Here is a 24,024-nt window from a genome sequence, read left to right as displayed (position 1 = left end):
CTTCTTGGTGTCCCAATTAGATTTTCATTATGGTACAGGTGGCCTCTATTGAGCATATATCAGGAAGTCAAAGGAGATCTTGTGATGACCAACATGGCAGGTAGAAATAAAAAGTTCACCTCCTCTAGTTAAGGATAAGGTTTCCTTCACATCTTCTACGTGTGTACTAGATTTTGGAAAATGGAAGACTAGCCATGAGTGCAGAGGATCTGACTTTTCTGGAGAGTTAAAGAAAAAGAATTTGGATGAGAAAGTAGTAATTTGTGGTTATATTCTTCAAGGAATCATAAATGACTAAGATATTTTACTTGGTATTATTATCAAAATGACCTATGAGCAATGGGTGTCTTAGAACAACCCACCCCATAGGGGTGCCTAGGTGGCTCTCTCGGTTAAGCGTCCAACTTCAGGTCATGATCTTGCGGTTTGTGAGTTCAAGCCCCGTGTTGGGCTCTGTGCTCAGAGCCTGGAGCCTGCCTTGGATTCTGTGTCTCCTCCTCTCTCTGCCCCTCCCATGCTCATGCTCTGTCTCTCAATAATAAACATTAAAATTTCTTTTTAAAAAAAAAACAAACCACCCCATAAAAATAAATCCTGAGAAAGGAGTGTATTTTACTTGGGAGGTGACCCCAGGGAACACCAGTAGAGTGGGAAAGTTAGACAGGGATAGGAAGAAAGCCAATATGGGTCACTACTTTGCACAACTGGGGCTCAATTCCACTGTAGAACATGCCAGAGTATTGTCCCACTTGAGGGGCAAGGAAGGGAGCGGCAATGGATCTAAGATATTCACACCTGTCATTGGCTGAGGGGTAACATTAGCTCCCTAGCACTTCCAGTTGTTGTGCATGCTTGGGCCAAAAGAAAGCTGTTATGGGGAGAATCACTGGTGCTTCCAGTAGGAAGGATATGGGTAAGGGATACTGTGGTACCATCTACTATCAGGACACTATGGAGTCCATGTTATACTGTTTTGTGTAACACAGATTTGCAGATATCCTCCTGGATTGATGTGAGTAGATGGACAAATATGAACAGGCAGCTGCACAAAATAGTGGGCATACTCCACTCTGTCCTTAGTCACATTGGGTAAACTGAGGGAATTTAATCATTCATCTACCACTTCTAAAATATTCACCTCCCAAAAGCAGGGCTTTTGGTGACAATGTTTGCTACACCTCCCTACTGTCAGAGCACTTGTACACATTTTCTGCCACAGCCCATATCATAGTTATCTGTCCCATTTCCTGCATGTCCACAATAGGTGTCGATTGGCTTCCATCATTTTCCACCTGCAGGACTGAGCTGCTTCTTCCGGGCTCACCAGTGAAAGCTGAAGAAACACTATAATTAATCTATGCATTTCTTCAACAAATATTTACTGAGCATTGCCTTGGTTTGGGTTTCCTCAAAGATAGTCTGAGACAAAAGCTTAGGTGTAAGTAGTTTATTTGGGAAAGGGCACCAAGGCAGAAGGAAAAGTCAACCTAAGGGGTTGGGCATGACTGAGCTAGTTACCACCATGGGCAACTAAAGCTCAATACAGCCCCTATGAAGCATGGAAGCCTGAGGCATTCAACCCCAATAAGTTATAGGTTAACTTCCTTCAAGTTCCAGGCTGTGCCAGCTCCAGATAAAGTTTTAAGGTAAGTTCTAAAGAGGACAGCAAAGAGCTAACTGAGGTGGCAGCATTCGTGGGAACTCTCCACCACCATTGGAGAACGGAAGTCAGAAGTGGGCTGAGGAGATAAAGTGACCATGTTTGCTATAGGCACCTACCACCTGTCAAACAGAATGCTAGGTGCTGGCCATGCAACAACCATCAGGACAAATCACTTCCTTGTTTTCGTGTAACTTACCTTTCAGTATGGTGTACAAACCAACAATTAAATAATGATGGGTTTGAAAAATACTATGAAGTAAATAATGGAAAGAGGGGAAAAACAGAACCACTCTAGATTTATATTCCAAACAATTATTTGTTTGGAAGAGGTGACATTTGAGCTGAGTCTAAAGGATAAGAAAGAATCTATGTATCAGTCCATTCGGGCTGCTATAACAAAAACACCATAAACTGGGTGGCTTATAAATAGCAAACGTGTATTTCTCACAGTTCTAGGGTCTTGGAGGTCTAAGATCAAGGTGCTGGCAGATTTGGTGTCTGATAAGGGCTGATTTCATCAGAGGGCTAGCTTCTCATTGTAATCACACATGACAGAACGGGCAAGGGATCTCTCCAGCGCCTCTTTTACAAGAGTACTAATCACATTCATCTCCAAAAGGCCTCACGCACTAATACATCACCTTAAGGGTTATGATATGAACACATGAATTTGGGGGGTACACAAACATTCAAACCATACCAGTTTACTAAGGAAAGACCTGGGGGAAGAGCTTTCCAAGCAGTGAACAGCATATGCAAACACACATGTCAGTAAAATTGACAAATTCTAGAAATTCTAAGAGTGAAATATGGTGAAGGTAATGTTATGAGTGAGGTGGACAGAAGAAAGGTCATCACATTTCCATGAGTAGACATTTCAAAATATTAAAATAAATTCAAATGGAAACTGTGAGATAGAATTTTATAACAGTTGGATTGGCAAAGATCCAAAGGTTTGTAAAGACTCCACTGGGGAAAACGTGGGGAAACCTACACTCCTATACATAACTGTGGGTGTATCAGTTAGTTTACAATGTCTAAGGAGCAATTTAGCCACATGTATCTAATATTTAAAAGAAAAGGGGGTGAGGGACACATCCTTTACGATAGCAATTCTTCTAAGAATTTTTCCTAAAGATACACTCACACATGCACACAAAAAGTCTCAGGACTCTATAGCATTATTCAAAATAGCAAGTGTCTGGAACAAGGGACCATATGGGCTAACTGCTATATAAACAACCAAGTCTCAGTGGTTTGACTGGTGAAGAAGGGCAGTGTGCAACCAGGTGCTCACGATGATGACATACCCTGTACCCAGTCCTAGTATATGCACATTGTCCCTACACACTGTCTGGTTAGCACCCACTCATTCTCAAAAGTGCCACCTCTTGACCACAGACTTAGGAGCACCATGTGCTTCAGGAGCCCATTAACAGCCCTCCCTGGGTCTCCCCCAACCAACATCATGATGGAATGGGTTTCTGGGCCAGGCCCAGAAGGGGCACACACACAGCTCATTGGCCATACACTGTCACTTGGGCAGACCAGCCACAAGGGAAGATGGGAAGGTGGCTCCAGCTCTGGCGGGAACACACTGGGACCCACAGAGGGGACATGTGGGCAGCCCCTACCACAATTATCCTTAAGTACACTGGGGGCCTCTGTAGATGACTAACCCAAGTCAGGAGCTGGCAATCTTGGTGACTTCTAGGAAGAGTTAAGAAAATGGGGGGCACCTCTGGGACGCAGCAAAGGCAGTCATAAGAGGGAAGTATATAGCAATCTAGGCCTTCCTAAAGAAGAAAGGTCTCAGATACACAACCTAACCTTACACCTTAAAAAGCTGGAAAAAGAACAGCAAATAAAGCCCAAAACCAGCAGAAGACAGGAAATAATAAAGATTAGAGCAGAAATCAATGCTATCAAAACCAAAACAAAACAAACAAACAAACAAACAAACAAACAAAAACAGTAGAACAGATCAATGAAACCAGAAGCTGGTTCTTTGAAAGATTTAACAAAATTGATAAACCACTAGCGAGTTTGATCAAAAAGAAAAAGGAAAGGACCCAAATAAATAAAATCAAGAATGAAGGAGGAGAGCTCACAACCAACACAGCAGAAATAAAAACAATAATAAGACAATATTATGAGCAATTATACGCCAATAAAATGGGCAATCTAGAAGAAATGGACAAATTCCTAGAAACATATAAACTACCAAAACGGAAACAGGAAGAAATAGAAAATTTGAAGACCTATAACCAGTAAAGAAATCGAATTAGTAATTAAAAATCTGCCAAAAAACAAGAGTCCAGGGCCAGATGACTTTCCAGGGAAATTATACCAAACATTTAAGGAAGAGTCAACACCTATTTTTTTGAAGGTGTTCCAAAAAATAGAAATGGAAGGAAAATTTCCAAACTCTTTCCCTGAAGCCAGTATTACCTTGATTCCAAAACCAGACAAAGACCCCACTAAAAAGAAGAACTATAGCCCAATTTCCCTGATGAATATGGATGCAAAAATCCTCAACAAGATATTAGCCAACAGGATCCAACAATACATTAAAAAAATTATTCGCCACGACCAAGTGGGATTTATACCTGGGATGCAGGGCTGGTTCAATATCCACAAAACAATCAATGTGATTCATCACATCAATAAAGGAAAGAACAAGAACCACATGATCCTCTCAATAGATGCTGAGAAAGCATTTGACAAAATACAGCATCCTTTCTTGATAAAAACCCTTAAGAAAGTAGGGATAGAAGGATCATATCTCAAGACCATATCTTTCATATATGAAAGACCCAATGCTAATATCATCCTCAGTGGGGAAAAACTGAGAGCTTTCTCCCTAAGGTCAGGAACAAGACAGGGATGTCTACTCTCGCCACTGTTATTCAACATAATATTGAAAGTCTTAGCCTCAGCAGAGAACACAAAGAAATAAAAAACATCCAAATCGGCCAGGAGGAGGTCAAATTTTCACTCTTCACAGGTGACATGATATTCTATATGGAATCTACCCAAAAGATTCCACCAAAAAACTGCTAGAACTGATCCATGAATTCAGCAAAGTGGCAGGATATAAAATCAGTGCACAGAAATCGGTTGCATTCCTATACACCAATAATGAAGCAACAGAAAGAGAAATCAAGGAATCGATCCCATTTACAATTGTACCCAAAACCATAAAATACCTACGAATAAATCTAACCAAAGAGGTGAAAATCTACAGAAAACTATACAAACTTATGAAAGAAATTGAATAAGACACAAAAAAATGGAAAAATATTCCATGCTCCTGGATAGGAAGAATACATATTGTTAAAATGTCAGTACTACCCAAAGCAATCTACAATATTCAATGCAATCCCTAACAAAATAACACCAGCATTCTTCACAGAGCTAGAACAAACAATCCTAAAATGTGTATAGAGCCATAAAAGACCCTGAATAGCCAATGCAATCTTGAAAAAGAAAACCAAAGCAGGAGATCACAATCCTGGACTTCAAGCAGGAGACATCACGATCCCAGACTTCAAGCTGTATTACAAAGCTGTAATCATCAAGGCGGTATGGTACTGGCACAAAAACAGACACTCAGATCCATGGAACAGAATAGAAAACCCAGAAATGGACCCACAAACATAAGGCCAACTAATCTTTGACAAAGCAGGAAAGAATATCCAATGGAATAAAGACAGTCTCTTCAGCAAGTGGTGCTGGAGAAACTGGACAGCGACATACAGAAAAATGAACCTGGACCACTTTCTTACACCGTACACAAAAATAAATTCAAAATGGATGAAAGACCTAAATGTAAGACAAGAAGCCATCAAAATCCTCGAGGAGAAAACAGGCAAAAACCTTTTGACCTCGGTCACAGCAACTTCAGAGGCAAGGGAAACAAAAGCAAAAATGAACTATTGGGACCTCATCAAAATAAAAAGCTTCTGCACAGCTAAGGAAACAATTAGCAAAACTAAAAGGCACTCGGCGGAATGGGAGAAGATATTTGCAAAGGACATATCAGATAAAGCGTTAGTATCCAAAATGTATAAAGAACTTATCAAACTCAACACCCCAAAAATAAATAATCCAGTGAAGAAATGGGCAAAAGACATGGATAGACACCTCTCCAAAGACATCCAGATGGCCAACTGACCCATGAAAAAATGCTGAAAATCACTCATCATGAGGGAAATGCAAATCAAAACCACAGTGAGATACCGCCTCACACCTGTCAGAATGGCTAACATTAACAACTTAGGCAACAACAGATGTTGGCAAGAGAAAGGATCTCTTTTGCACTGCTGGTGGGAATGCAAACTGGTGCAGCCACTCTGGAACACAGTATGGAAGTTCCTCAAAAAACTAAAAATACAACTACCCTAGGACCCAGCAATTGCACTAGTAGGTATTTATCCAAGGGATACAGGTATGCTGTTTTGAAGGGGCACATGCACCCCAATGTTTATAGCAGCACTGTCAACAATAGCCAAAGTATGGAAAGAGCCCAAATGTCCATCGATGGATGAATGGATAAAGATGTGGAATGTGTGTGTGTGTGTGTGTGTGTGTGTGTGTGTGTGTCACACAAATGGAGTATTACTCAGCAATCAAAAAGAATGAAATCTTGCCATTTGCAACTATGTGGATGGAACTAGAGGGTATTATGCTAAGTGAAATTAGTCAGAGAAAGACAAAAATCATATGACTTCACTCAGAAGAGGACTTTAAGATACAAAACAGATGAACATAAGGGAAGCAAAAATAATATAAAAACAGGGAGGAGGACAAAACCATAAGAGACTCTTAAATATGGAAACAAGCAGGGTTACTGGAGGGGTTGTGGGAGGGGGGATGGGCTAAATGGGTAGTGGGCACTAAGGAATCTACTCCTGAAATCATTGTTGCACTATATGCTAACTAACTTGGATGTAAATTTTTAAAAAATAAATAAATTAAATAAAAATAAAATGCTTAGAACAAAAAAGAAAGAAAAAAAATGGGGGGCAAGAATAGGAGATTTATCGTGCTGTCTATTCTGTTGCATTTTCCATCACATATTATCTTGAAAAAAAGAGAGGGGACTTTAGCTATGAAAGGACCCAAGGAAAATTCAAAACTTCCACAGGCTAGTTAAGGTCAAGGTTGTGAGGTTGCGGTGGTAATTCTTTGGCCAGCACCATGGCCGGCTCTACTGCACAGAGGAACCCCTACAACACAGGGCAGGAGCCGAACACGGCCCGTGAAGGACGCACTTGGGCGGTGGAGGCCAGACAGGCCAAGACCTCATTCAAGTCCAACACTACCCGAAGCGCCTCCAGCAGGGAACCACAAAGACCTACCCAGGCGGAAAATACGGCCACACCGCTCCGGGTATCCAGCTAAGCCCCGCCCACACGCCGCTCCTGCGCGCTGGATCCGCAATGTTCTGCTATGCTCCGCCAAAGACATGACGTGCACGTAGGCGGGGCCTAGGCTCCCAGGATCCGCCGGCTCTTGGCCTGTGGGTGGTGGCCCTGGTAACGCCGGTAGGAGAGGAGAATCGGACGCTTCCTGGGGAGCCCGCCAGCTTCCGCGAAAGGGAACCTCCCTCCGTGAAGAGGGGACCCTACAAGGTAAGTGCGGGGGGGGAGAGCGGGGGGGCGGGGACGCGTGTGGGGCCGGCGGAGTTTGCCGGACCCGGGGGTCTGCACGTGGGCCGCCCGTAGCGGGGGCGCGGAGTGGAAGAGGGGTCCAGACCCACGCGCCTGCCAGCTCCTCGGGCTTTAGCAGCGGTGCTTGCAGGCGACATCAGGGTCATTCGCACCTGGCTTTAACCTCCTGCTGCCTTAACGTCCTGGTTCCATTAGTCCTCCTTGAACTCTGGGCTCCGCTGACCCGTGAGGGGAGCGATTCGTGTTCTGGAATCTGGGTGGGCCAAATAGTAGGGGTCTCTGCCCCCAGGAAGCTGGAGCCGTGCTACATTCATTCATTCAGCAGCATTTGCTGACCGGTTCCCAGAGCTGTGCCAGATGCAGGAGATCCAGTAGGGGAAGGACTGGCAGGCCCAATTCCCTTCTGGGCCTCACAGCCCAGGTGGGAAGCCCAGGTAACGGGCAAGATCATGCCATTCTGACAGTACTGCGGATGTGAGGACAATAAACTCTGGCATTGCTGTAGTGACCAGGAATAGACCTCATAGGGTGGTCAGTCGGTTCTGCCTGAGCTGAGGCATGAGCCAGGAGTGCTCCAGGCTACCAGAGAGAGAGAGAGAGAGAGAGAGAGAGGCCAGAGGTGGATAGAGCTGGACACCAAGCTGGACTTCCTTCAGAGGAAAGCCTTGAAGCATCAGGAAGGTAGAAGAGAAGGGAGAGATGGGCAGGGACCATGGAAGGAAGGATGTTTTTTATCTTAAGTTAGAAGCCATAGAATGGTTTTAAGGGTTGGGGAAAAGCCTGAATTGTTTTGTAGATGATGGTGGGCACAGACCCCATATCCTGGGCTTCCACCCAAAGGAATCAGTCACCCAGAAGTGCCTGGGTAGTTTCAGTTGTCTCTCCAGACACTTGTATTCCAGAATCATGCATATCATGCCACATATCCTACATCCTTCAGGATGCCATGGAGGTCCTAACCCATAGCCACCCAGTGAAGGAAACTGAAACTTCTAGGAAGGAGGTTGCTTGAGGATAGGTGGATATCAACTGTGATTACAAGGACCTTCTGACGTACTGTGCAAAACTCATGATGGATGGAGGGATTAGGGTTTGTCTGGGGGAGGTTCTTGTGTTGCTGTCACCAACATATTAACAAGGTTCATGGGGGAGAAAAGTATAGTGATACAAATCCAGAAACTGTTTCTGTCTCCCCCCCACCCTTATAAGCATCAGTTGGCTAATAAGGTGTGTGTCTGTCTCCCTTGTGGAACCTCATATGACAAACCAGAGAGGTGGACAACCATGTAAAGAGATCTGGAAGAACCTCCCCTCCCACTCTGTCTTGTGAAAAGGAAACACCGGGTGATGTTAACAGGGCTGACTCATGTATGTATGCTTTTTTTTTTCAGAGAAGGGGAGAAAAATCCATTTAAACCTACCAGGAGAATAAATAGTGGTTTGTTAATGTCATTTAATTTTGGATAGGTTTTTAGCATATGTGACAGTCATTTGCACACATGGCCCTTTTGTGTATTTTAACTGAAAACCTTGACGAAACTGGCCGACATATTGTGGGGCCACTGATCCAAATCAGATGAGCTTGTATTTCCAGAAGCTCAGCTACCTTCCCTAGCTTCTAGAACGCTAGCCAATGGATGGCCAGGCACTTGTCTCGGGCACCATTGCTCCACACCCAAATTCTGCTCTGTGACCCCACCCTCCCTCTGATGGAAGGTAGCCCCCAGCTGGAGTCAGCTGGGAGCAAGATATGCTAAGCCAAACCTCTTTTTGCCTTTGCACACCTTAGATCCTGCCCCACCCTACTCCCAGCCTACTCTTTATTCCCCACCTGGCTTACCTTCCTTATAGCCTTGTTCTAGACTCTTCCTTTAAAGGACAAAGCTAAAGTGAATTGTTTTCCTTCTAGGGAGGGCCTGATCAACACATTTACACTTATGGTGTTAGTTGTGCCCATGGAAATGCAATTTTCCCCTCCAAAGGTTGTCTCATAGTACTAGTATCACTGAACAAACATCTTAACCCAGTGGAGTGAAACTGGCTTTTAAGTTTGGGTCTCTAGGATGTGGAGGTTCCTGTGGGCCAGGCTGTTCCTGGCTCTATGCTTCCTAAATGTTATTTTCTATTTGGACTCTGTTTATGTCATGCCAGACTTCTTGGTGTGTAACTCTAATGATGATGTGTAATTCCATGTGAGTATTTTTTTGTTGTCTAAAGTAGAGTCTTACATTAATAGGGTAAGTGAAGTGATGGAGCACATTTGATTTGGAGACAGAAGCCAGAAAGTCTGGTCTGTGCCTCACCACGTGCCAGCTCTGTGATTCCAGGCAAGTCTGTTTTCAAACATTTTCTGGGCCTTGGTGCTGTCATATGGCAATAAGTTATGTAAGTCATATGTTATGTAGTATAAGTGCCAGCCTTGTAGGCCTCTGGTAACAGGATATAGCATATGTAAAGTGTATTTTTGTAATGGGTAGACAAATGTAATAAAGACCAGCCTTTGCCTCAAAATTTGGTATTCCACCTGTTAATCTGATCATGTAGGACATGGTTCGTAGACTAACACAGGACATGATAAAATGTGATTATGAAAAAGGGTCTTCTACCCGTGTGGCTCAGACAGGCAAATGTGGTGCCAGCCTTCTGGTTGCAAAAGAGGAGAGAGAGTATACAGAAAGAAAGAGAGAGAAAGAAAGGCAAGAAAGAGTCTTATAAAAAGCACCATCAGAGTTGGAAGATGTTAGTATTACTTTTGTGTCCTTACTGTTCATCCTTAGAAATAGTTGCTTTAGAGCTTTCTTTATAAATACTTTTTTGTTTAATCATCTCTTAGCAATGGAAAACTCTGGGTTACAGTAACCTAACGAAAGGAAGCCTGTGAGAGGGTAGGATGTAGGGTGAACACTGGCTGCCTGGGGATGGGCATTCCCCAGGTCACATCTCAGCCTTGATTGTTGCTGGATCTTCTCTCTGTAATTGATTTCTTCATTCCTAATCTTAGCTAACATCTCAGTGCAGATGGTTCCCCAGGTCACAGCCCCAAACCTGCTCTCTCACAAGGGTCAGTTCCATTTCTGACCCATGCCCTGCTGTAATTTCAAACTTGTAGAAAACCTGGTCACTATTGTCTCCTGCCCAAACAGCCCCTTCCCAAACAGCCTGCTTCTGTTGGTGGCCATCATCTGGGTCATGAAGCCCTGTTGATGGCTCCCATCTTTCCCTGACTACCAGAGAATTGCTAAGCCATCATCTAGCCTCCTTTACCAGCAAGTATTGGCTTACTGGCTGTGGGCTCTGGCCTTGTGTTGGGGTTGGGAATGAGTGGGCTGGTCCTTGCTTCTAGAGAGGCACTCTAACCAGAAGGAAGAAAGGCACAAATGAATAGCTCCACATACCGCTTACTCAAGGAGGGGAAATGTGTAGAGCACCGAAGAGCCCAAGAGAGAAGCCTCTAGCTGCCAGGGTTTAGAGTGGCAGTAAACACCTTGGGTAGATTTTGTAGAGATGTGGAGAAAAGACAAGAGAAATAAGATCTTTTTAAAAAAGCAAAACAAAACACTCAACCAACTGAGCCACCTACGCTCCCCTCTTCTGGGAGTTTTATAGTTTTAGGTTTTATAGTTAGGTCTTTAATCCATTTTGAATTAATTTCTGTATAATTAATAATTTTCTGTATAATTCTGAATTAATATGGTATAAGGAAAGGATCCAACTTCAGTCTTTTGTGTGTGTATATCCAGTTTTCCCAGTACCATTTCTTAAAGAGACTATCCTTTCCCCCATGAATGGTCTCGATACCCTTATCAAAAACCATTTTACCATGTACGTAAGGGTTTATCTCTGGATTTTCTGTTCTGTTGGTCTATGTGTCCCACTACCACAAGCTTTTAATTACTGTGGCTTTGTAGTATGTTTTGAAATCAGGAAGTATAAGGCATCCAATTAGTTCTTTTTCAAGATTGTTTTGTGATTTGGGGGTCCCTTGAGATTCCTTATGAATTTTAGGATTTATTTTTTTCTGTCTCTGCAAAAAAGTCATTAGGATTTTGATAGGAATTGCATTGAACCTGTGGACCATTACAGATAGTATTGATATCTTAACAATATTAAGTCTTACAGTCCATGAACACGGTTATCTTACTATTTATTTGACTCAGTTTTCTTTCAGCTATGTTCTGTAGTGTTCAGGGTACAAGTCTTTCACCTCCTTGGTTAACTTTTTTCTTTTTTAAATTTTTATTTATTTGTTTATTTTGAGAAAGAGAGCATGTGTGAGCAGGAGAGAGGGGCAGAGAGAGAGTAAATCCCAAGCAGGGTCCATGCTCAACACAGCCCGATGCAGGGCTTGATCCCATGACCCTGGGATCATGACCTGAGCCAAAATCAAGAGTCAGATGCTCAGCCAACTGAGCCACCCCAGGTACACCTTGGTGGTTAATTTTATTCTTCAGTATCTTATTCCTTTGATGCTATTGTAAATAGAATTATTTTCTTAATTTTCTTTTCAGATTGTTCATTATAGTGTATAGAAACAACTGATTTTTATGTGTTGATATTGTGTCCTGTAACCTTGAATTTATTAGTTCTAACAGTTATTTTCCTTCCTTGTGGAATCTTTAGGGTTTTTTACATGTAAGATCATGTAATCTATGAACAGATAATTTTATTTCTTCTTCCCACTTTGGATGCCTTTTATTTCTTTTACTTTCCCGATTGGTCTGGCTAAAACTTCCAATGTTATGTTGAATGGAAGTGTTGAAAACAGACATCCTTTCTTGTTTCTGATTTTAAAGTAAAAGTTTTCAGTCTTCCACTATTGAGTCTGATGTTAGTTGTTGGGTTTGTATATATGGCCTTTATTATGTTGAAGTATTTTCTTCTATTCCTGTTTGCTGGTTATTTTTATTATTAAAAAGTGTTGGATTTTATTAAATGTTTTTTCTGCATTGATTGAGATGATCATATGGATTTTTCCCCTTTATTCTGTTAATATGATATATTTGCCTTGATGGGTTTTAAATCTTGAACCATTCTTGCATTCTAGGAATAAATCCCAGTTGGTCCTTTTGCTGTGTGGTTGAATTCAGTTTGCTGCTATTTGTTGAGGATTTTTGCATCACTATTCATAAGGAATGCTGGTCTGTATTTTCTTGTAGTGTCTTTGTCTTGTAGTGGCTTTGGTATTAGGGTAATGCTGGCCTTATTGAATGAGTTAAAACATTCCTTTTCTTCAATTTGGGGGAAGATTTTGGGATTCTTCTTAAAATGTTTGGTAAAATTAGTAGTGACCAGATCACTAGTCATTTGGTCCAGGAGTTTTCTTTGTTGGGAGATTTTTGATTACTGATTCAATCTCCTTACTAGTTATAGGTCTTCAGATTTTCTATTTCTTCATAATTCATCTTGGTAGGTTGTGTTTCTAGGAATTTATTGATTTCATGTAGGTTATCCAATTATTGGTGTACAGTTGAACATAAAACTCTTATAATTATTTTCATTCTGTAAAATCAGTAGTAATGTTCCCTTAATTTCTGATTTTAGTTATAATTTGAATCTTCTCTCTTTATTCCTTAGTCAGTATAGCTAAAGGTTCAGTTATGGTGATCTTTTCAAAGAATTGGATTCATGGATTTTTCTTGGCTTCATGGATTTTTCTCTGTTTTTCTATCTTCTGCTTATCCTGCTTTAATTTTTATTGTTTCCTTCCTTCTAGTTTTGTGTTTAATTTGTTCTTTTTCTAGTTCCTTAAGGTGTAAAGTTAGGTTGTTGGTTTGCAATCTTTCTTATAATGTAAGCATTTACAGCTATAAAATTCCTTCTTGGTACTGCTTTCACTGCATTCCAAAGGTTTGGTATGTTGTGTTTTAATTTTCACCTGTCAGAAGGTATTTTCTGATTTCCTTTTTGATTTCTTTTTTGACACATTAGCTAAGAGTGTGGTGTTTAGTTTTCCAGCTTTCCTTCTTCTATTGATTTCTAGTTTCATTGCACTGTAATCAGAAAATATACTTTGATTGTGATCTTTTAAAATACATTAAGACATGTTTATGGGGCGCCTGGGTGGCGCAGTCGGTTAAGCGTCCGACTTCAGCCAGGTCACGATCTCGCGGTCTGTGAGTTCGAGCCCCGCGTCAGGCTCTGGGCTGATGGCTCGGAGCCTGGAGCCTGTTTCCGATTCTGTGTCTCCCTCTCTCTCTGCCCCTCCCCCGTTCATGCTCTGTCTCTCTCTGTCCCAAAAATAAATAAAAAAACGTTGAAAAAAAAATTAAAAAAAAATAAAATAAAATAAAATACATTAAGACATGTTTTGTAGCTTCTCATCTTGTCTGTCCTGGAGGATGTTCCATGTGCACTTGAGAAGAATGTGGATTCTGCTGTTGTTGGGTGGTCTGTATGTGCCTCTCAGGTCCAGGTGGTCTTTAGTTGTTCAAGTTCCCTATTTCTTTATTGATCTTCTGTCTGGTTTTTCTATCCTTTATTGAAAGTGGGATATTGAATTCTCCTACTATTATTGTACAACTATTTCTCCTTTCAGTTCTGTTTGTTTCATATATTTAAGAGCTCTGTTGTATATGTTTATAATTGTTATGTTAGTGGAGACTTGACCCTTTTATCATTGTATGTTTTTATTTTTTCTGACAGTTTTTGATTCAAAGTCTGTTTTGTCTAATGTTAGTATAGCCACTTCTACTCTGTTTTGGTTACTCTTTTCATGGAATCCTTTTCATTCTTTTACTTTCAGTCTGTATATGCCCTTAGATCTAAAGTAAGTCTCTTGTAGAATGATATGGTTGGATCTTGTTTTTTTATCCATTCAGCTACTCTATGTATCTTGGTTGGAAAGTTTAATCCGTTTACATTTAAAGTACTGACAGGGAGGGGTGCCTGGGTGGCTCAGTTGGTTAAGTGTCCCACTTCAGCTCAGGTCATGATCTCACGGTCCGTGAGTTCGAGCCCTCTGTCAGGCTCTGTGCCGACAGCTCAGAGCATGGAGCCCGCTTTGGATTCTGTGTGTCCCTCTGTCTCTGCCTCTTCCTCCCACATGCTCTGTCTCTTCTCTCTCAAAACTAAATAAACATTTTAAAAAATTTAAAAATTAAACTACTGACAGGGAAGGACTACTTTTGCCATTTTATTTTGTGTAGGTCTTATAGCTTTTTTGTCCCTCATTTCCTCCATTATTGCTTTCCTTTGGGTGTAATTGATTATTTTCTAAGGACAGTATTTATTCCCTTCTCATTTCCTTTTATATATATTTTCTAGATATTTTCTTGGTGATTACCACAGAGATTACATATAACATCCTGAAATTATAAGTGTATTCTAAAATTTATCCCAGTTTAGCTTGAATTACATACGTTAACTCTTCTCCTTTATATCATATATCTTCCTAATTTGTTTTTGATGTCACAGCATTTGTTTTGCTTTGTTTTACTTTTATTTATTTTGAGATAGAGAGAGTGCAAGTTGGGGAGGGGCAAAGAGAGAGAATCCCAAGCAGGCTCCACACTGTCAGCACGAAGCCCAATGAGAGGCCTGAACTCAAAACCTGTGAGATCATGACCTGAGCTGAAGTCAGACGCTTAACCAACTGAGCCACCCACATACCCCTCAGCATTTGTTTTTTTAATGCTGAAGAAAATAAAAAGTGGAGTTACAAACCAAATATACACTAATACTGGTTGTTGTGTTTGTCCACGTATTTAACTTCTTTGGAGATCTTTATATTTTCTTATGGATTTCTGTTACTGTTTGGCGTCCTTGCATGTCAACCTTTAGCATTTGTTGTAGGGCAGGTCTGCTGGCAAAGAACTCCCTCAGCTTTCATTTATCTGGGAATGCCTTAATTTCACCTTCATTTTTGAAGGGCAGTTTTACTCAATATGAAATTCTCAGCTGACAGATTTTTCTTTCAGCAGTTTGAATATATCATCCCGCTGCTTTCTGATCTCCAAAGTTTCTGTTGAGAAATGGGCTGATAATCTTATTATTTAAGGATTCTTTGTACATGATGGATTGCTTTTCTCTTGCTGCTTTCAAGATTCCTTTTATTTTCTGGCTTTCAGTGGTGTGATTACAGTGTATCTCAGCATGAGTCTCTGGGTTTATCCTCCTTGGAGTTCAGCCATTATTTCTGTCCTTCTCTCTGTGTTTTCTTCCGGGGCTCCTGAAATGTGCCTGTTGGTCCCTTGTGGTGTCCCATAAATCCCTTGGGCTCTGTTCACTTTTCTTATGTCTTTTTTTCTTTTGCTCCTCTGATTCAATAAATTTAATGTCCATGTTCAAGTTCACTGGTTCTTCTGCCTGCTCAAATTTGCTGTTAAACCCCTCTTGTGAATTTTTCAATATATTTAGCCCCACAATTTGGTTGCTTTTTATAATTTCTATTTCTTCATTGATATTCCCATTTTGTTGTCATATGTCACATTCCATATTTCTTTCAGTTCTTGTGTTTCACCATATGTAAGACAGTTGTTTTAAGTCTTTATCTGGTATATCCAATGCCTATGTTTCTTCAGAGACAGTTTCTGCCACCTTTTCTTCCTTTGAATGGGCCAAATATTCCTGTATCTTGGTATGCCTTGTGATTTCTATTGTTGAAAAGTGGAGCATTTAAGAAAATAGCCACCTCTCCGAGGCTTTGCAGACTGGTTCTGTGCCATGAAAGATCTTCACTAATTAACAGAATGTGTCTGAGCCTTCAAGTCAGTCCGGGGCAAAGGCTTAAGGTCCTCTCAGGATTGTTACCTGGGTCTGTGTGTGTGTTAGTTTCAATTCTCCCATGTGTTATGGTTGCTTTTAAATGTCTTAATTTCTTTTTTTTTTTTAATTTTTTTTTTAAACGTTTATTTATTTTTGAGACAGAGAGAGACAGAGCATGAATGGGGGAGGGTCAGAGAGAGGGAGACACAGAATCTGAAACAGGCTCCGGGCTCTGAGCTGTCAGCACAGGGGCCCGATGCGGGGCTCGAACTCACGGACCGCGAGATCATGACCTGAGCCGAAGTCGGCACTCAACCGACTGAGCCACCCAGGCGCCCCTAAATGTCTTAATTTCTTAAATGGTTCCATCCACACTCCTTCTTAGGTGTTCAATGTTCTCTTGTTTCTTACACACACACACACACACACACACACACACACACACACACACACAAACCTGGCCTCTTGCCCCAAGCATGTGTGGTTCTGCAGTCACCCCGTGACTTTCATAAGAAGTACCCATAGCTGCGTTCCACGGTTTTCCCCCATTGGAGCTCTGAGTTCCAAGTCAGGCAAAACAGAGACCTGTCTCTTGGGCAGCCTGAAGATAGGTTAGAATGTTGCTCTGATCCCTCCAGTTTGAAGGAAGGAGATAGGTAGACACTGAGCTGCTGCTTCCTTTAGACTACACTGTGCAGAGAGGGGTGGGGGCAAGGATGAGTAAACACCACTGAACTTAACGAACATTCTGAATGTGATTTCTTGATTAGGCATTTGCTTGTAGAAATCTATGGATCTTTGACTGTTTTTCAGAATGCCTATAAAATATTACAGCCAGTCCCAGTTTTTTTCTAATATTTCTGTGGGGGAGCAAGGGCCTAGAGCTCCCTATTCTACTGTCTTGCTAATGTTCCTCTCCTCATTAAAGGATTTGAAACAGGGACTCTTTTTATTTTTTTTAAATGTTTATTTTTCAGAGAGAGAGAGAGAGAACACATATACATGAGAGAGTGAGACAGAAGATCTGAAGCAGAATTTGTACTGACTGCAGAGAGCCCGATGTGGGGCTTGAACTCACAAACTGTGAGATCATGACCTGAGCCAAAGTCAGATGCTTAACTGACTGAGCCACCTAGGCACCCCAAAATAGGGACTCTTGTGTGTCTGGTGACAGTGTGGGAGGTAGACAGGGATAGAGGCGCATACTCCACCCTTCTAGATAGGGACCTGTGTTCTCAACTGAGCTGCAGTGGCACAACCAGGATAAGTTCCTGACCTTGAAGCTCATGGCCTAGAGGGTGACATGGACCTTCAGGAATTAATCCCACAGATCCTGGCATTGTTACAGATTATGGGGGTACCAGGCCAGAGGGGGCAGGGAGTACAGAGAGAGCATAATGGGGGTGAGGATCTTTCAAGTTGAGGGTGGTCAGGGATGGTGGGGACAATAACATTTCAGCTGAGGCTTGGGGATGAGAACAAGGTTGACTGGGTTGTTGCACGAGCATTCTGGGAACTGGTAACAGTGTGTGCAAAGGGACTGAGGCAGAGAGGAGCTGAGTTCTAGGGACAGAAGGAGGCACTAGGTTCTCAGAGCACTATGAGCAAAGGCAAGAGAGGATGAGAGAAAGCTACAAAGGCTGGTGAGGATCCAGGGTGTGCACCATGATCCTTAGAGCAGTAAGAAGCTCCCAAGTGAGACCCAAGAGAGGCTCAAAGTTAGGCAGGAACAGGGGTGGGGAGGAGGCTTGCTCCTTGGTCCTGCCAACATAGACTTTCCCTCAGCCCTGTGCACAGCAGATGCTCAGGGAAGTATGATTTGTCCTGCTCCCTGCCTAAGCTTGGGTGGTGGGCCACTGGTGTCCCCCTGAGCAGGAGCACAGAGACATCCAAAGGTTTGGGCAGCGCTCTTGGATCTGAGGGCATCCAGGTTTAGCTGCAGGGCTAGATCCTGGAAAGGAGTGGCCACAGAAGTCCTGGACTCCCTTCCCCACCACCCCAAGGGCCACTTTCATTCCATTTCCCCTCTGCCCAGACAACCTCAAGGTTGGTGTGAAGACCACCACAGGCTTGCCCCCTGCACTTTTAACTCTGGCCCCTGCTTTTCTCCTTCCCAGAGAGTGCAGTCACACTATCTTCCAGCACTCCTGCCTGTCACTGTCCCTGGTTCCAAGGGGGGTGTTACCTCCCACTACCCTGCTATAAAGCCAGCATTGAATATGGGCTGGCACATTCTCTGTGTCCTCTTCTGAGCACATCACACATCTCATTGTATCCCCAAACAGCATCACGAAGCAGCTTTCCCCCTTACAGATGAGGAGACCAGCCCTCATGAAGGTTAACTTGCCCACAGTCACATGCTGCTATGGGCAGAATATAAACCCATGTCCTGCCTTCAGCTTTGTACTTCCCTGTCTCCTTACTCCTAGGAGAGTCCACTCCATTTACAACTTACGGAGTGAGGGATGGACAGACAGGTGGACATTCCCCAAGGGTAGGGAGCCCTGAGAATCAAGCACCCTGCTTCTTATTCTTTGAAGCCTCAGGTTCCCACATGGTGTCTTATACCAGAAGCTGCTAAGAAAGCTTGAATGAATGCTTTATTTGAGGGGCTGAGGGGTATTGAACCAAAGACAGTGGCGCGGAGTTAGTTTCTTTTGCTGCTCGGGTAGGATTTCATAGGCTTGGAAAGCACATAGGCATTATTTCCTCCTTGGTGGAGTATTCTGCCTGAGTAAAATGAGACATCTCCTGTGAAACTTCCAGGAAGATGAGCTGCATTTCTCAGACGTGGCTGGGGCTCTTTGTAGTCCCCAAAGGATGGGACTTTAAGCCTTCTGAGAAGTGAACACCTATATAGAAGAGGAAGCGAGAACTGAAAGAATGGATTGGACACATGTTCCTGTACCCTGAGAGGTTTGGGGATACCATTTACATCTGGCTTTTTAAAGTGCCCATAAATCCAAAAGCCACTCGTCTGGAACAGCACTTGCCTTAGAGCTGGCAGCTGTGGATCTGTGCCCCGAGTCAGCCTCAGCAAGACCTTCCACCTCGAACAGATTATCTAGTCTTATAAAGACTATAGTCTTTCTATATATAAAAGACTTTATATATATATATGTATATATACATATAACTAGCCTCAGTTCCTCTTCTCTTCTTTTTAAAAAATTTTTTTAATGTTTATTTATTTTTGAGAGAGAGACAGAGCATGGGTAGGGGAGGGGCAGAGGGAGGAGACATAAAATCTGAAGCAGGCTCCAGGCTGTCAGCGCAGAGCCCGATGCAGGGCTCGAACTCACGAGCTGCGAGATCATGACCTGAGCCAAAGTTGGCCGCCCAACCGACTGAGCCACCCAGGCGCCCCCTCTTCTCTTCTATAAAGTGGGCTTATACCTTCTAGAAGCTCTTTGAAGACCAAATGAAGCTTCTCATTCCAGGCAGAAAAATGCAGACCAGTTTCTGGCTGAATGTTTTGTCTCCGAGCACAAATGTTTGTCTGACTCGCCCTGGAAGCTTGCTAACATGTTTTTCCTGCTTTCCCTCCCTTTTCACCAACAGCTTCAGCACAGTCCTCAGCAGATAGAGACATGAGAAAAATACCAAATAATGGGAACCTGAAGATGACAAAAGTGGCTTACCCTCTGGGGCTGTTCATTTGCCTGTTCATCTATGTCGCCTATATCAAGTGGCACTGGGCCTCCGCCACCCAGGCCTTCTTCAGCATCACTGAGGTAGCGTCTGGGGCCCGGAGGGGCCAGCAGGCTCATAGTCCTCTGGGGACAGCTACACATGGTCATGAGGTTTTCTATGGCATCATGTTTGACGCAGGAAGCACTGGCACCCGTGTGCACATCTTCCAATTCGCCCGGCAGCCTGGAGGTATGCTGGGCAGAGGGCCCTGGCCATTCACTGCATGGTTCTCCTTGCTCACGTCAGAGCTCTTGGGATCTCTTCCACTTAGAGACAATGGTTTATCAGCATGTGGGCTGGATGCCCTGCCTCGGACTCATCTGGGAACTTGTCAAAAATGCAGTTCCCAGAGAAGCTGGCTCCGGTGTGGTTTGGGGCCCAGGAATCTGAATTTCCCTGGAGCACCAGACTGTCCATACTCACACTAGCATCTGGTGACCACCTCAGGGCAACTGAGATCCCCAAGGGTATTGGGTGGCCTGTCCTGTCCCAGTGTTTACCAGCATGTCAGATGACTAGGACCATGACTTAAGCCAGAAGCTGCATTGGGCGAGGTTAAGGCAGGAAGTTGCCCCAAACTCAGACTGGTATGAGGCAGCAGTCTGGGTAAGTCATGAACTGGCACGGACCTAGGACCCAGGCTGACATGGTGCTGCCCAGTGGGTCCAGGAGGAGAGGGGGGTGACAGACGAGAGTGGCCTCAGCAGTGCGGAGGGAGCTGGAGTCTGAGCCCCATCAGCTTTGCTTGCTAGGGTGGGGACCACAGGCTTCCGGCAAGAAGGAGGAGGGAGTTTGTGTATGTTCGCCCCCTAACTGCTCCTGTGGAGAGACACAGTCACTGCCCAGCTCTGAACTCTTTCCCTCCCCACTTTGATCTCCTTCCCTAGCGCCCCTTGTACCCTCCAGCTCTGAGGGCCACCCTCCAGCTTCTAGCCAGTGAGTGTTTTCCCCCTGGCTGCTCAGTAGGTCTGCTGGTCGTGTCTGGTTCTTTGCTGACCCTCGAAACCTTTTGAGTAGACACTGTTTTTGAGCTGGTGGCAACAGACACCATTAGTAGTTCTCTCCAAAACTGTTGTGGCATGTTTTCTCTACTCTTCATCTGCTCTATTAATTAACTCATTTCAGTAGTTAAAGTTTTATATGCCAGACCCACATACTTCCCATAACAGTTTTGAAGCTTTTAAGACAATTCATATTCAGAATGTAATCCTTTAATAGCCATATTCCAGTATTTTATCTCTGGAGAGACATCCTTTCAAAAAGTTCTGTCCCTGATTTTTCCTCCTGGGTCTTCATGTCCAAATTTGAACCAGCATCCCTTGGCCACCAGTGTACCCCTGAACACTCCCTTGCTATATGCTCATGAGTCCAGGCCCCTTATGGTTTAAAAGAAGGGAAAAAATAAATGTTCTTTCAGAACCTGTACTACATCCATCCTAGAACAGAGAAATGATTTTCATGTTTGCAGTTTGGAATCATCTGTCCTGCTCCTCTGTTAATTTCACGAAAACCATGTTAAAATTTGGCACTTTAGATGGATACAGTTTTGTATATAAATTATACCTCAGTAAGGTTGACTAAAAAAAAAAAAAAAAAAAAAAAAAAGTTCTGACCAAAGCCTCAGGTGTTAACATTCATCTTGTTTATCTGAACTAAAGAGGCAGCATCCCAGTCACCCTGGGATTGGTCTGATTTCAGTCATCTGCTTTGAAAAGGGCAGCAAGCCATTGTTGTATATATTTATATATTCGTGTATATATTTGTCGTGTACCTTTTTAAACATATTTCCCCCTTAGAAACTCCCACTTTGACCCATGAGACCTTCAAAGCACTGAAGCCAGGTCTTTCTGCTTATGCTGATGATGTTGAAAAGGTAATTATTTTCTCTCACATCTGTTGTTCTTCACATTTGTCTTCCAACTGTGTAATCTGTTAAAGCCAGCTCCCTTTCTGTTGAGTGCAGTAGGCCTTCTTCACAGAGAAAAGCATCTCTGACAGTACTAACCTGGGAGATCTCCTGCTGTTTAGAATGATCAGTTGGAGGAAACTGGTACTGCACGTGAGGCTCAAGGAGGGCCGCTGCCCCCACCCTAGGGCCTTCCCCCAGCCAACACACATGCCACCCAGAAGTCTTAGTGTGGTTCAAAAACACAAAGCCTACAAACTTGACAAACAGCATTATTTGAGGGGCGCCTGGGTGGCTCAGTTGGTTGAGTGTCCAACTTTGGCTCAGGCCATGATCTCACAGTTCTTGGGTTCAAGCCCCACTCTGCTGACAGTTGAGAGCCGGGAGCCTGCTTTGGATTCTGTGTCTCCCTCTCTCTCTGACCCTCCCCTGCTTGTGCTCTGTTTCTCTCTCTTTCAAAAATAAACATTTAAAAAAATTGCCTTAAAAAAAAAAGCATTATTTGAGAGTTTGTTTTTGTTTCAGTTCCTCTGATTGAGGGTGACAAAAGTTGACTAACACAAAAAATTGAAGTTAAAAATGTATTATGTAAAGTCCACAAAACCAAGTAAGTGTGAAAGATTTATTTAAACTGTCAAACAATGATTTTTGTAAGCTTGTAGCTTTTATATTTTTTGAGTCCTTAAAGCTTATAGCTGCACTAATACTGGACACCTGTATTTCCACTAAAGCACTGATGAAACGGACTAGTTAGTGATATACCTACACATGCCTTTTGGCTCAAATATGTCTTAAAAGCTGATGTATCATTTTTGCCCACAAGTGTCTCTTGATCTCAGTGAAGTCACACCCTGCTTTCCTGTGGCTTGGTTAAAATTGAAAACAAAACTGAAATGAGTGATGCTAGAGTAACCATAAGGTTACACATGATTAAATTAGGTGTCTTTAGAATAAACTTATAGGACTTTTAAACTCTTATTTGTTTTAGTAGGCAGTACACATTCAAGTGGGACATATTTCACAGCTTCACAGGGCAGACAATGAGAACTCTCCTCCCTCTCTAGTCCCCTCCAGGAGAGCTGGTGTCCCTGGTTTCTTATGTGTCCTTCAAGGGCTAGATGATATACCTATGAGCAAATACATCTATATTCTTCCCCCTCCCCTATTTTTACAATAGAATGGCATTCACATTGTTACATACTTTGTTTTTGTCCCTCAGCAGTATAACATGGAGAACATTTACTATCAGGATATGAAGAGCTTCCTTGATTTTTCTGGCAATGATATTGCAGTATGTGCAGGCACATTAAATTACAGAACCAGTCCCCTCCTGAAAGACATTTGGATAATGTCTAGCACTTTACTCTTAATGGTATAAGGCTGCAGTTTGTCACCTTATATGAACTTCATTACCCACACATGCAAGGGCATTTATCTCAGATGAATTCTTACAATGGGATTTCTGAGTAAAAGTAATGTATGTTTTCTTGGACAGACATTGTCAAATTGCCCTCCCCCACACCACCCCACAGCATTGTACCTATTGATAATGCCCAGAAATACTTTACCAAAGTTGTTTTGCCACCTATGCGCTGACACAGGGCCCTAGCCAACTTTTGGACCTCAAGCATTCTGGCAGGTGTAAATGATTCCTCTGTGTAATTATTCATGGGATTTTAGCACCATGAGAGACCCCAGATTTCATTCATGATGTCCAGGAGAATCACAGCTCATCTGAGGTCACCCACTGGGGGTTGGTGATGGGGGCTGGGTGGGGTTTTGGTTGCCAGAGTATAGAACAGCAAGACCCTTCTTGTGTGTGTCCTTATCCCACCATGCTCCACTGCCAAGGGTGTTTCTCTGTACTCACTTGGTCCCTGTTGCCCCTCACACCCACCAGCACCACTTAAGTCATTTTCTGCCAATTTGGAAAATTAGAAGAAAATGTATTTATGAGTTAATAAAACCAAAAGGGTTGGGGGAGCATCTGTGACCCTGTATGCTGATCTTTGACAGATTCTACTTTACTTTTACCACCTTCACAGAGTACTTCGGGAATTCAGGAATTACTGGATGTTGCTAAAAAAGACGTTCCTTTTGACTTCTGGAAGGCTACCCCCTTGGTTCTCAAGGCCACAGCTGGCTTACGTCTATTACCAGGAGAAAAGGCTCAGAAGTTACTGCAAAAGGTGATCTTATCCATTTACCCCTGGGGGCAGGGGGGGCGGAGGTGCATAGCTTATGATATCTGGAAACACCAAATATTCAGCCATTGTCCAAGCAGTCAGACGGGCTATGTAGAAGCTTCTTGAGGAGGAAAACACATCAAAATGTTAACAGCATCACTTTTAGCTGTTTGTGTTTTCTAGAATGAATCTGTTGTG

At 42.9% G+C, this 24,024-nt stretch overlaps 1 protein-coding gene across 8 annotated transcripts in view; it reads left to right on the top strand.

The window, feature by feature from the left end:
* The first annotated feature begins 7,141 nt into the window (after window positions 1-7,141).
* The window catches only part of ENTPD6 (ectonucleoside triphosphate diphosphohydrolase 6), a 39,386-nt gene continuing 22,503 nt past the window's right edge, over window positions 7,142-24,024 (top strand). For 2 of the 8 annotated variants that reach the window (XM_058684679.1, XM_058684680.1), the window contains exons 1-5: window positions 7,142-7,299; window positions 9,575-9,665; window positions 19,603-19,923; window positions 21,531-21,607; window positions 23,686-23,829. In XM_058684679.1, the coding sequence (XP_058540662.1) occupies window positions 19,632-19,923; window positions 21,531-21,607; window positions 23,686-23,829 (513 nt within the window). In that variant the 5' untranslated portion in view covers window positions 7,142-7,299; window positions 9,575-9,665; window positions 19,603-19,631. Of the gene's footprint in view, window positions 7,300-8,608; window positions 8,707-9,574; window positions 9,670-18,811; window positions 18,958-19,602; window positions 19,924-21,530; window positions 21,608-22,223; window positions 22,248-23,685; window positions 23,830-24,024 lie in introns of those variants that run through there. The other 6 variants (XM_058684678.1, XM_058684674.1, XM_058684675.1 and 3 more) reach the window with 5 other exon arrangements.

This window comes from Neofelis nebulosa, chromosome 9 (assembly GCF_028018385.1).
Source record: "Neofelis nebulosa isolate mNeoNeb1 chromosome 9, mNeoNeb1.pri, whole genome shotgun sequence".
NCBI classification, from domain to species: Eukaryota; Metazoa; Chordata; class Mammalia; order Carnivora; family Felidae; genus Neofelis; species Neofelis nebulosa.
Note: the sequence above shows the minus strand (reverse complement) of the source record. Positions and strands in the feature narration are given on the sequence as shown.